This window comes from Haliaeetus albicilla, chromosome 20 (assembly GCF_947461875.1).
Source record: "Haliaeetus albicilla chromosome 20, bHalAlb1.1, whole genome shotgun sequence".
Classification (NCBI taxonomy): domain Eukaryota; kingdom Metazoa; phylum Chordata; class Aves; order Accipitriformes; family Accipitridae; genus Haliaeetus; species Haliaeetus albicilla.
Window position 1 is genome coordinate 1,843,644 of NC_091502.1, and position 14,427 is coordinate 1,858,070.

A 14,427-nucleotide genomic window follows, 5' to 3' on the forward strand; every position below is an offset into this window, starting at 1 on the left:
CCTATTGCTTGTTAAGGCATCTGCTTCCCCTGCGCTCCTGGTTGGAAACACACGGAGCAGCAACAGGCTCTCAGCATATATTTTCCTCTTTTTCCATGCGAGATGTGGAGCTATATACTGTCATTTTAAACCCACTAAACACAATCCTTACCTTAGATTGAACAATGCATTTATATAACACGGTTCGTAGAAACTCTCCCAAGTTCAATGAAATACAATGCATTGTATGTGCTGGTAAGCTTGTGTTTCTAACAATGCATTCTTTCTCTTTTCTTTTTAAGACCCTTCCGATACCTATTTGTTTTGATTTGATTTTTTTAAATATTGCATGAGTCTTTTGAATATATTTTTCTTCATCGTGTAACTGTGCCAGGGTTGTCGTTAGCTGGCTTAACCTGTATGATCAAATGGGGCTCTGGGCGGGAGGGGGTTATTCTGGAGTGGGGGCAAGGAGGGATCCAGGTCTGATAGCCCACGCGAGGCCCGCGCAGCTCCTCAATCAATCCAGAGCCCTGGAGTTCCCATCAAGTGGTTATTTGCTGGCTTTTTTCCTTCTTATTACTCACGAGACCCGCGTTTTGATAGCTGGAGAAATCTTTGTAAGTTTCTTGCGAAACCTGCGTTTTTCTAACGCTGCAGTGTTTAAAAGCTCGTCTGTGAGGTATTTGGAAAAACTCAGCAAATTAACCGCGTTAGTGAAACAGCAGAGATGGTCACTGCGAGTGTTTGCAGTGAAGTAAAACTCCCACCCTGGATCGTTTCACCGAGTGCATGGATCGGGCCACAGCACGTAAAACCTAGCAGTCCCCTGAGCGCACACTGAGGGTGAAGTAGATTCTGATATGGATGTTCTGGGGTCAGGAAAAACAAAGATAATCCTATTTTTCAGGCAAAAAGTAGAAAAGTCGTTCCCAACCATCAGCTGAACGCTGGCTAGCGAGAATTGAGAAACTCTTCCACTCCAAGGGCTGACGTGTGCAGCAGAACCTCTAATTCCAGCCTATCGCTCTCGCGTCGGTGGCTTTACGCCTACATCGACCTGCGAGGACGTAGCAAAACCGGCTTGGTTTATTTTGTCTTGTCACTTGGGATCCTGCTCCATAGGTTCCAGCCCTGTGAGGCGGCCGAGAGCCGGCAGCACGGCGTCTGTGCTTTTTGGTTTTGGAGAAGGGGAGAATGGGGCCTGAGTGCCCGGCTTTAGCTGAGTGTGGGTTTGATAGTATTAGAGGAATTTTTCTTTTCTGCTTACGAAGGAGAGATGGCATTTTGTGTCAAGCAGGACTTTGTCAAATAGTTGCAAATTTAATGCCTCCTCTGTAAAATGGGGGAAAGCGCCCATGAGCTTTGTCTTCCTGGAGTTTAATTGCTATCCGTGATCAGTTTACACTCCTTCTCTGCTTTACTATTTCTATTTTATGCCAAAAAAAAAACCCCAAACAACAAAACTGTCTTTCCATTTGCTACACACAATGCTTGGATCTTCTAAAACCCCAGCTTCAGGGGGAGCAGACCACCAGAAAGAGGAGCCTGTGATAAAAGCGAGCATCCCCTCTCAGACTGGCCTTGACTCAGTTTAACTGCATAGCCCAGATTTTGAAACAAACCATATGCGGTTTGAGAAAGTAGGGGGGGAGGACTAATTCTGCAACTTGGTAAATAAATAAACGCTATAAAAAAAAAAAAAAAGGCCATTTGACTGAAGCACTAGTAATGGCTGCCATCAGCATACAAAATGACACATCCCTGAATAATGGGCTGGAGCAGATGGGCGATAATCTCCCTTATTCATACATAAACTGCTCTGTTTTCCAGCTGGGGGCAGTAACAACAATGTTTGTAATTAGTGCTTTCTAAACAGGGCACCTAGTGTGGAAAGGCAAATTGGGAGAGCAAGGCTCCTAGGTGTAGATGCTTAATTAGGAAATGCTGTAACAGGGGTACCTCCGAACAAGCACTGCCCTGTGTTTGGTCCTCTTTCATCTCCAAGAAACAAGCAACTGCTGTAGTGACCAACATTTCAGTCTAAATAAAACCATTTCGATGGAGCAAGTGTTTACTTTTTAGTAGGGCAAATGCAAAGCATATGAAAAGGTTCATCAATTCCCATCTATAAAACAGTTAATTTGTCACAGGCCCATGAAAATTAACCTGAATTCACAAGTACAAGGAAAAATGAAAACAGGTCCCAAGGAAAAAGTAATGCTCCCTTTGTTAGCGTTAAACTATTAATTTCTTCTCCACTCCTTTGATCGTTTTCATCCATAGTTTCTAGCAGTCTTTTAAATATCTTTTTAAATAGTTGCCCCTTCAATCAGCCAGAAAACACTTTCCTCTCTCTGCCTAAAAGAATTCCCTATTCAAAGTGTCTCAAAGTCCTAATTTTCCGAGCAGTCATTCTGCATCCTGTCTTACTCCCTTTCAGTAGGATATTATGTGCAAAAGTGACGTGACTTTTTTGAGGTACTAGAATACGACAAACCTCGTGTACAGTACAGTAATAGTTATTGTAGCAGGTATGAGATGTAAGGCCTGGAAAATCTTACAGTGTTCCTTGAATATGAGGAACAGAAAAAACACAGGGACCAAATCAGTAAGGTCATTTGGACCCCAGACTGATAGATGTTTTAAAAGCAGCCCACCTAATGCTGTCGGGACGTCAGCCCTGCAGTCAGAAGTGCAGAAGAGGCCAAAGCAGCGTCAGTAGGGGACGAGACCTGGAGGTCCCAGTTAAACCCCTGCAGTCTGCACTGCCCCACAGCTGGTGAAACCTTGGTTGTTCTTGGTAGCCAGGAAAGCCAGCCTTGGTGCGGGTGGGTAATTAATGCCGGTGGTGCAATCTCATCTTCATTCACCCCAGATTACCAATGTCAACTCAAGTTGAAGACAGCCAAGATCACCCATCTCTAAGCAGAGGTACTATTATTTGGGATTTCTTTTTCTTTTCTCCAAAGGCAGCCCATTCTCTGATAGATCTCTTTGTAAAAGGGTTAAAGCCAATACATTCAGCTTTTATAATTTCCCTCTACTGGAACTTAGCAACAGTGACCACAACAAATCCAAATGGCACCCGCATTGTCCTTCAGATATATCATAACTGATAGATTTACTTTCTTATAAGGAACTTTTCTTGAAGATGTACTTAACTGAGGCTTTTAACAGTTTGTGTGACTCCAGTTTTCTGGCTTTATTGTAACTGAGCCAGAATATTAAGAGTGAAAGTATTTCAAGCCTTCTCTTCAGCCCCAAGTGTTGCAGTGTTGGGTCCATAGCCTTCTTCAGGTGCTTTACCTGTTCCTCCTAATGGCAGCACATTCTGAAGGCAATGCTTTGCATAACTAACTTACCAATGTTTTCTTCGACCCTGAATTTCCTTACTGGTTCTGGTTTATGTCTTAATCTTAACGTTATTTTAATCTGCTACTGACAGAATGGCCTGAATTTTCTGCCTTTTCTGGGCTGATTCAGAATACCAAGGGAGCACCAGAGTGGTTGTATCTAACGTAAAATGTTAGTAGAAAAAATTAGTATATGTAGTATTAACAACAAGATTAGTATAAAATATTAGCGTACATTATTTTCTAGATATCCACAGACACTATATAAAAGCTAAAGGAGCAAAATAAAACCCAGGAAATGTATGGAAAAGTCATTAATGATCTTATCTATGTAATGACAATAGCAAGGAGATGAGTTACATTGGATGCTTAATGAAATCATCAATCCAGTCAATACTGAATTCGTAAAATACTGGATTTTTAAAATACAGTTCTTACTGTCACAGTTTAAAAAGTATCAGACCAGCTCATTTGAAAAGCCGTAGTTCCATCCTCTGTGTTTGGTTCCTTATTCCCATTACTTTGCATCTGTCGGGTTACTTACACCTGTCCCAAGTGGATACAATACACTTTCAAGTCAAAAGTTGCAGCCAGACGTCTTGGCAATGGGACAAGGAACTTGGGAATCAGGCTTGCTATCTGTAGAGTGCCATTTTTAATACCATAAAATCCTCTGTAAACTGAATATTGGTAAAAATGGGCAAACATCTAAACTCATTTAAAATCTCTTCTCCTGCTCTTTGACTTAGAAAACCACAACTGATTTACAAACTATAAATAAAATTCACCCATGCAAACAACTTGGCACTAAGACTCTTCCACGTGTAATTGAAACCAGCTGAGGAATCGTGTCTCTAAAAAGGGGGGATGTCAAAGAGTAAACACAAACTTAAATATAGCAATATGGATTCAGCAGTTATATGTGTAGAATACTTGTCTTTGTATTCACTCACCAATATAGTACAAAGCATACATCAAATTGATTTGGTTTTCTTTCTTTTTTAGTTTCATTGTAGCTAAATTTCATGCCAGAAGTTACATGGTGCGCTAAAGCACTGGCCTTTTGTATTTGGAGGTCTAGGTTCAAATCCACTCGATTAATTTGTCCCCTCGATGTGGTCATTTGCACGTCTCCAAATCACCGTGTAACTTGACTTAGTTATAGCTTGTGCCTGAGGGGCTAAAAATAACATGTGTCTTTCACTCCTGGACTGAGGTGCATTGCTAAGTTTTAAGTACTCTCCAAAAAGTGTCTTGAATCATGAATCAATCACACACATATATATATATATATATATATATATTTATATATATATATATAACCTGAGAAACCCATGGAAAAAATAAAAAAAGGTCAGACTGAAGGGCTGCCTGGCTCGAGCCACGAGCTTTGTTTAATGGTCGTTTTTACAGTAAGGAAACCTGCCTTTACATATCTCAACATATCGAGGTCACTAGCCAGAAGCTTAAGGAAATAAGGTAAAAATACCTAGCTGTGAACATTTAGATATGTGCATACACATACGTGTATATAAAAGAATGCACTGGAAGAAAAATACCAGTATTTCAATACGTATGTCCAGGTAATTCCACACACTAAACAAAGCATCATGAAAATTGCAAACAAATTGCAAATATGCTCCTGCAGAATGAAAGCGAGTGAAGGGAAGGGTTTCTTGGATTAATGCGTGAACAGCTGCATCCCCAGTTCAGTCTCCTGGCTGGTATGAATAATGGATGGGCTAAGAGGCAAAATGCACAATAATGTTCTTTTATTAATGAAATGAATATATATCTATATTTGGTGGCCAGCAGTAAATTAAGACAAGTGAAAAGAAAAACAGTCACTGCTCGCATTCATAAAATGCAGTTACTTCAATCCAGTAATTACTGACCTGAGAGAAAATATCACCACACAGCTAAAATAAGGTGCTTCCCACTGCAAATCCAACATATATATCAAAGCAGTTGTAGTTTTTGAATGTCTGTTCATAAACACAGAGTTCAACATTTTCCAAGATAAAAAATTAATTTGTATGGCTCAGGAGTCCTGCAACATCAAGAGGCAGAAATCAGGATGAAGGCACTCCCTATGGAAAATCCTGGAAAAATGCTAACCGCACCTTAGTATATAGGTGACAGAAACAATGATTTTAAAATGATGCTCCATTACTTCAAATTAAATGCATTTCCAAAAATGGCTTGTTAACCATTTGGTACTGGGTGTCAGGATTACTAAATGCTGATGCAAAATACATTAGTGCTTAATGAAGTGCTTCAGACCCATCAGCACCAAACTATTAGAGGCAATCCACTTATCTGCTGCTGGATAAGAAGCTCTACATTTCCTCATATGGATTGTAGGAGGACAGCCACATATCTTAAATAAGAACACTATCCTTACACTTTAGTTGCCATTACTATCATATAGTGCTCCCAAGTTCTCACCCTCTCACCTCGAGCCAGGAAGAAAAAAAGTCAAAATGTGATAATGAAAATCTGGGATTTGCAGCCCTGTGAAGCATAAGTGCACTTCAGATCCTCTTATTACTTATCGAAAGAGTAGCTTAAAGTAGAAATGCCCTGGAAATCCATAATGGACTGGTTCATGCACCAGCGAACCACCCAGCTGAATGGTAGATGAAATAATACATTTATTAAACTGAGGCAATGTATATAAGAGGCCTTTGTTACAAAAAGAGTAATAATAATAATGAAAAAGCTGATTTTTTGAATATGCCCACGTGCACAAGAGGGTACAGTAGGTGAAAATTGCACTTACAAAATACTGTGTACAATTTTTGTATTTGTACAAAATACAAAATACGTGCAGCCAATACTCAAATGTATCTTACCATCTCCTCTGCATTCCAAAGCATTAATCTATCATATTTTGAAATTCTTTAGAGGTAAAAAATAACCGTGACTTCATTAAATGAAGTAGCATTTCTGCAGAATGCAGAGTGGCAATACCGTCTGGCAGGGCATGAGACACTGGAAGTGCAAAATGTCATCACGATATTGGGCGGAATAAGCCCGGCCTTGCAGGTTCTCTAGGGCTTGCGAGTGCTCTGTCTGTGGCCAGAGGTGACCCATTTTGTGGTTCTGACATGTTAAACACTGTACGTTAGAATATGACCTGTGTATTTTTGCTTTTGCTATATAAATACTCCCTTCTTTGGCTCTCTGTGACTTTATACATTTTTATTCAATAAGCTATTTGGGTGAGAAAAGCTCTGAATGTCTCTCAGCCCAGGAGAGTAACCACAATAATGCCCCTGAGTCTACAAGCATGTCTTTGCAAAGACTGATTAGATCAAATTGAGGGGAGACTTTGGATAAAAATGTAAAGAAAAACATAGTCTCAAAATACCTCAGGAAGTTTCTGAAGGGTTAGGCAGCCAGAAATATTTGCTCCTACAAACTACAGCATAAGGTGCTGGATTAAGTAAGATCATCGGGGGTTTTTTGCTTAACATTTTTTATTATTGAGGCAGGAAGTGCCTTTATGTATATTTAAACAAATACATTTAAACAAAAGCCCCCAAAGCTTCCGCAACAATAGTAGAAAACTAGTATCTTGGGGCTTATTTTTTAAAGATGTCTTTAAAAAGATGTCCTGATATTTAATTATCTAACTAGTTTTGCAGTTTTAGAATTTCATCCTTTAAAAGAAGCAATATCCTAGGCTGAGTTTCAAAACCAGTCTTTTATTCAAGAGTATTCTCTTCTGTGTAACTTATCTAATTTTAAATACCTTCAGTTTTTACATATACATTTACCATTCTCATGTAGCAGGTTTTAAAAATAAATGTTGAATTTAATACAAGTATTTTAATTTATTTGACCAGAAATGTTTAACTTTCTCAGAGGAGAGTATCTATTACCACAGGATGATGTGATGTGGTTTAAACTTGAAGTAAATGCTTATTTCCTGTAAGCATAAAAATTTTTTTAAATGGAAATCTGTATTTTATAGAATGGTAATATATGCCATTCTTTTCAATTTTCACACAGAATTACATACTGTATGCAGTATATTCATTGTGTGTAAAAGATTTAGGTATTCTTCTGTTTCACATTAAAAAATAATCAAAAACTGAATTGGTTCAAGGCTAAGAAACGTAAAAGGCATTGAAAATACTAATTAGAGCTCTTAAGCAAAAGATTAGCAGTAAACAAAGAAATTCTCAGCAGATGAGAAGTGTTGGATTTTGTAGCAATTATTATTTAAAATACGGGGATGAACTTATTGAAGTTAATTATTTAACCCCTTTAAAGTAGTGCTACATAGGTTCTAGACACAAAAATAATAGTTCAGCAATTTAGCCTAACTAAATCCATTTGCTATAGTAGCTCTGTACTCTTGTCCATCTTTCTGTCTCCGTTACATCATTATTGAATGCTGATTGCATTATTTTAGAGCATGGATTGCTATAATGCTATTCTGCACCAGCATGATGGATTTAGTTTTCATTTTGTTCTCAAAAATATGTTGGCTATAAATACATCTCTGCTCTCCTATGAGGCTCACACTATAACTGGTAAATTTTCCAGAGAAATCAGTCATGTATATCTCAAGAGAAAACAATAAATCCTTTGAAGCAGAATAACCTTTTGGCTGCATTCTTTTAAAAGGAGATTTTCATACTAGGGAGAAATTTTACAAGCCTTAGCAGTTAAACCTATTCAGTTCTCAAAGTTATCTTTGCCTCCAGTGCCATGATCAGCTATTTGTTTGCAATTTGTATGTCATCTGACTAGCCACCTGCCTTTTCCCATTTTGCTTTTTCCAAAAAAATCACGGGCCATGTTTTAAGAAGGCAGCCCTGCTTCAGAAGGCAGTTAACTATGTGTCAAAGTGCTCTTGCTGAATCAAGGCCATCCTGCTGAACTTGTAATTTTACAGGGACTGCAGTTTAATACCCCATAATCGAGAAGACAGCGAAACCCAGTCCCATGCTTGAAATCATTAGTCAGACTTGGGCTGCCCTTACCTGGGTTGCAGTTTCACCTTGTAAATGTGCCAGAAGAGCAGAAAAAAAAGATGTGGCTAGAAGTTACAGCCATCTTATTAAGACTTGCATTCTCAATAGTGGCAGAAACTGATCAAAAAATGAAGCCCATCACGTAAACGTTCTTCTTTCCCAGTCCTAGATAGTCTAGATAGACCTAGATAAGATCAGCAGGGTATTTCGTTCACTAGACCTTGGTTAACGGGAGGAGACAGGGTGGTCAGGCTAAACGGGTCTTTCCGTCAGAGCTCTTCAGCGTTCTCCCTAAGAACATCCATTGAGCGGCATGAGGAGGTGTCAAAGAGCTGGGCTAGCTCCCTTCGGTGTTTGTTTTTCTCTCTTGTCTGACAACTTCATCACAATCCATCTTTGTTAGCCGATTGCACTGACTTGAACATGGGTGAGTGTGTATCAGCCTTCATTAGGTCAAATCACAGACGAGCGTACATCTCTGCCTTGCCTGTAGAAACAGATTTATCCTTTGAGAAGGGTGGGGGGAAGGTCAGTTGGTATCTGGCTTGAAATTTGAATCTATTAAAGGATGAAATTAATAGCATCCAGAAGTAGAACATATGGCATCCATATATATGGTACTGTATCTGCTGGATGATGTCACGCTACCTCTTAAGATTTGGGAAATGCACCTTTTAAGGCATTTAGCTATGTTGTGGGCTCACCCTTTCAGACCTGACTGAGACAGAACAGGTTTAATTTGGTCTGAACATTTATTATCCCTGGTATTTGCAGGCCACATAAAAACGCATGGTTTTCATTAGCTTTGCATTTCACACACAGCCTAATTTCATTTATTCTTATTTTATGCCCCTGCCAGACCACCGCTCTTGATAAGGAGAGGCAGGTTTTCCGACGAAGACGCAACCAGGATGTGAGGGGACGTTATAAGGCACAGCAAGCTCCACCTGAACTCAACTCCGAATCGGAAGACTATTCACCAAGTTCATCCGAGACTGTTCGCTCACCTAACTCACCCTTTTAATAAAACACTTTTACTCAAAAGTCTTGGCTTTAACCCTTTGAGATCCTGAAAATCCTTCAGAGCTGTGTGAAGTGATTACAGCTGATCTGTCCGGCAGTAAACGCTGGGATGGTGGAACACAAAAGGGTGCTCACAGAATCTTTGTAAGAATAATTTCCGAATTGATTGGAAAACTTGTTCTCTGTTTAGATTGCAACTTGCTGCTAATACGATCCTCAAAGGGTTAAGGCTGTTTTGCTTTTTTATTTAAAGATAGAAGCAGTGAATGTTTTCATCAGTGAAGCTAGGAACTGCAGTATGTAATTTTAGCACATGTTAACCCTCTGAGTAAATGATCAGCTTAAATCTTGACAACCCACATTAGGGCTTTATTCTGGCTTTTTTGCTTTTATACGCACATATCTTTTATAGTACCCTAAAGTTCCTTGCCTGTTTGTGGCCAAAACAATATCAAATGCACTATTGCTTAGGGGTTACAAATATAGGCTTTAAAAATGAAAATAAAATTAAACAAACGGTATCTTCTACAGCAGCTCGTTCTAAACCTGCATCGTACTTCCAGAGGGAGCGACTCTTGTTGGAGGATATTATGCAGGCTAAATGGGAAATTCAGTTTAGGGCAGCCTCATAGTTTACAGAGGATGACATGATGATGGCCACAAAAGGTTGCTTCCATATCGTTTGCTGCTAATGACAATGCAGAGTCCTGGGAAATGGCTTGAGGACAAGTTCTGTCATGTAATGGTATGTAATGATCTAGTTGAGAAGTTGCTGGTTCCTTTGCCTCACATTCAGAAATGTACAGGCATCCTCTCAGCGTGACCTGGTTATTCCGGGAGAGTCACTTTTAAAGATTAACATTGATGAGAATTACCCTTAAAATAGCTAGAGTACTTCTAAACTGGGGCAAATGCAAGTCATTTAATATATATATGTAAAGCCTAGACTGAATTAGCGAAAGTTTTGTCTTAGAATGGAGAAACTAAAAATGACTCACCAGTTCTATTTGTAATATTTAATAAAATGGGCATTTACACAGAGTATACATATTTCTGGTTTGTTAAAAGCTCAACACAGCATTATAGCATTTTATTTAACCTTTATCCGAAAGTTGGCTTCCACAGAAATATTACACTTTGTAGGCTTTTGCTTCAGATGTGATAATTTGAAAGAAAAATGATTATAAAATCACTCAGAATTTTCATTTGAATGAAAAAGGCAACTTCCAAAACCCTATTCTAAAATAAAAAACAACATTGTGAAATTTATACTTCCTCTTATTACTCATATAAAATGGAAGTTTCCCCCTCTAATATTGAAATTTTCTTACAGTGTTTTTAAAAACTCACATAAGTGTGTTCTCCCCTCTCTCTCCCCCCCCTTGCCCTTTTTCTCTATTTCTTTCTCCCTTTTTCTTTCATATCATACAGCTAGAAATACCAATATGCTGCCCAAAAAGATATGCAGACTTTTTTGATCTTGCTGGGAAGTATAAATAAATTTTGGAGGGACAGGGCAAGCTGCCCACAGTTCCATTCTGAGTTGTGTTTGCTGATGGAACTGTCCCTACGAGCAGTTGTGGCAGCAAATGTGTACCTGCAGCTTGTTGGAGCTAGCATAATGCTCTTTTGTATTTCTAGTTGGAAGTATTGTTTGAACTGTATTTCAAAAGCATTGAAATTCTTTTGTTCCTCCATCCTTTAAAGTGCATCTTTGATTGCCTTAGTCATGAAAATTTATATCTTAAAAGCTCTGAAGATTTTGAATACAGGAATTTCATCTTGTGAATCTTCACACAAGTGGTACAAGTATTTCATACAGAACGCTTTTAAATTCACCCAATGTTAATAATCTAGAAATGAGACATTTAGTCGAAACTAGGTCTCCAGACTTCCTTGGTAATACAGAGAGACGAGCATTTCCAGGTTTGGTTCATCTCACCTGTCATGGGCACGCATTTTAGGCAGGACTCATGCTTTGGTTCCCCTATTGCTCTCACTCCATTGACCGTAGAAGGAACTGCTGGTGGAAGCTTACCTCAGGCACCAAAATGCAGATTATGAGTTTAGTAGAATGAACCTCACGCGAAGTCGTCAGGAGACTCTGATCTCTGAACATACGTCCATGGGCAGGAGCCCTGTGCACGGCCTTGGTTACTCCTGTCTGGAACCTGAGTAACCCAAGTGACCCAAATAGGTGTCTCGTTGGAGAACTCCGCAGGGGCAAGAGGTGAAGGGATAAAGGAACTGCCATACCAAAGTTCTCGGATTTTAGGTTTTGGCAAAGAGCTGTGTCTGTGGCAGATCCTTGACCATGGCCATCCAACCCTAGAGGCGTTGCAGAGAGGAGACCTTCGGCAGACAGGGCACAGCCACTGCCGTTGTGATGTTAATGGTTGTAGTCTGGTAACATTTGGATAGGGCAGGGATTATTTTCCATAGGATCAACCCCTCAGCTAAACCACTTAACCTACCTCAATTTACAGTAGGTTGGGACCTGGCACGTTTTTCCAGCATTGCCCTTCTCACATTATATCACAGCCTTCCCTTTAGAAGAGATGCAGCTCGGCCATGTAAATGCAAGAGATACATTTGGTAATAAAAAAGTGTCCATTAATACCACGTGCTCCCTGACTGTTGGGGAAAATTTGGCAGTCTTAAAGCAAAGGCCAATGTTCATTCTTCTTAATTAGAGAGGGAAGTCAGGAGAAAAAAATAAATATAAAAATATGCTTACCTTATGCATGAGAAATATTATTGAAAAACCCATCTGGGATTTTCCTATCACCTTTGCTTTGCTTTGGAATACAGGGTTATCATTAAAATAAGATGTTTGGCTCCTTCATCTTACACCATCTTGTACTACTTAAAAAGTATGTAAAAATAATCCTAGGTCCTGAAAACCCTACTCATCCCCAACGTCTTATATGTTTCTGATCTTTCACTCATGTTTTATGAACATAACTATAAAAATATTTTTTTAAAGTTATTTTTAGGTCTGTGAGAGATTGGGTTTCAAATTGCTGATAGCCTCTTTTTAGGCTTCAAGGAAAGGTATCTGAATATTTAAACTGTTTTAAAAGAGTTTGCAATGATGGTTTTAAATATATCCATATATCCATATATATTTTTAAATATAACCATATATATGTATATATGTGGATGGTTTCATGGAAATAATAATGGTTCAGGCTTGTTTGGCAGCTACTGCCCTTTTTCTTGTCTAACCTCTGAATTCCAGGGGGTAAGTGAAGACAGAATATGTGGCCCTAAAAATACTTGAAACGCCAGTGAAAAAAAAAAGAAATAGGAGATAACAGACTACTTCTAATGTGATAATCTGGGAGAGCACATAGCACACTGTGGTCATTTTACTGTAATATATACCACTCCTTCTGACATCTTTCCTCATTTCCCTTTTGAATCATTGCATCGTATTGGTGCTAAATGTGACAACAATTGTTTTTTTTTAATGCTTATTACGTATACGAGGCCAACCTCCTCCCACCAAGCCTGTGCCTGTGTGGTGAGCTGAGACGGGTGGCCGTCGTGGTAGGCACCGTCCGTCCCCAGGGAGATGGAGAGGAACACTTCCAGTGGGTGATGCAGGTCATCTCGTACTTGGCTCTGGAGATGCCTGACAGTGTGAGCTTGGGAGAGCAGAACGGGGCCACTGCCAGCTTAATTCCTCTCGATTAAATGTAAGTGGAGGTAACGTGGACTCCAACCTAAGTGCAATATTCTAGTGAGCTTACATGCAGTAAGCAAACTTTGATGTGAAAATGTAGTACTGGTAGGTGATAGCAGAGGGTTAGTTAAAGGGTGCGGAGCTGGGCGTTGTCTCATCTAAGAGTTAAGCATCTAATCTAGGGCAATCGTCTAAACTCCCCTTATAGTTGCTAGAGACTGGCTTCTCTAGTGGATAAGTAAAATTCTAGGATGGATGAATTGCTCACCAGATGTGGTGCCTAGCCCAAATATATTTAGAACATGCTTTATTAAGTCATGACATATAAATTAATATTTCTGTAAGTTACAATTTTCATAGCATTAGTGTACAAAAAAATCCAGAATACTATGGTTCTACTCAGAGGGTTAACAGAAAAGCACTAGGCATGCTGATTACATTGGTGTATCCAAACTGCTTTGCTTTTTTAGCCAGTGTTTGCTGATTTTTTCAGAAAATTCTTGAAAAATTTCAAGTTTGAAATAATTTAAGTGTTGTTGTTTAAGGAATTTCTATAACCAAATTAATCTTATTTTTAGCTTAACTTATCACAGGAATAATATGTATCATTGATGCAGTGTAAGTCTGTAGTTATCAATTTTATTAATTCCACAAGTGATTCCAGAAATCTCTCTTTTTTTAAGTACTTACTATAGAGCTTACAATGGTGGCATAGGTGACTGAGACTGTCTTTCTTATTGGTAAACAAACAATATTGTAATTTCAAGAAAGTCCTAAGAATCAGCTTTTCAGTTTGGTAGTGTACTAGTTAGGGGAAAGCTATCTCATGACATGCATTGTGTAAATCATCTTTGTAGATGAAGATTGTTCATATTAATGAACACATTCTTTTTCCTTGACATTGTAGCAGAAACTGTTTACTTGTTAATGAACAACCAATACATTAATTTGCTTCAGACTGTTAGAGGGGAAAGTGAGATTCCAGTCATTGACAATGTTATTGCTTTACAGTAGCCCTCATCTAATTTAAATGTGGTGCATACTACAATAAGCAAAGCCAAACCTGTGAATAAACTCCTGAAAAAGCCTGGTGGGTCTTTATTCAGTTGGGTGCTCGCATACAGTAGCGTGTGACAGCAGGAAGGCTTTCAAGAATTGTCGAAATGAAAGCGATATATCCACAAATAAGAGCTAAATTGCAATCCTTTCCCTATGGGGCATATATGTTTAAAAAGAAAAAAAAAAAAGAAAAGAAAAGAAAAATTGGCTCAGAGGTTTGCAGTGCTACTATATTACCACAGGGCGAGTACATTAAATCATTGTTATTTGCTAGCCTGGGGTATATGTTAGAAAATGGCATCTTTTTTATTTAGTTTAGATTGTGGGCAGGGAG

At 38.9% G+C, this 14,427-nt stretch overlaps 1 protein-coding gene across 3 annotated transcripts in view; it reads left to right on the forward strand.

Moving 5' to 3' along the window:
• Positions 1–14,121, forward strand: part of DCLK1 (doublecortin like kinase 1) — a 252,017-nt gene extending 237,896 nt beyond the window's left edge. For all 3 annotated transcript variants that reach the window (XM_069807991.1, XM_069807990.1, XM_069807992.1), the window contains one exon: positions 9,183–14,121. In XM_069807991.1, coding sequence (XP_069664092.1) covers positions 9,183–9,240 — 58 coding nt within the window. In that variant the 3' untranslated portion in view covers positions 9,241–14,121. The remainder of the gene's footprint in view (positions 1–9,182) is intronic.
• Positions 14,122–14,427: the final 306 nt, after the last annotated feature.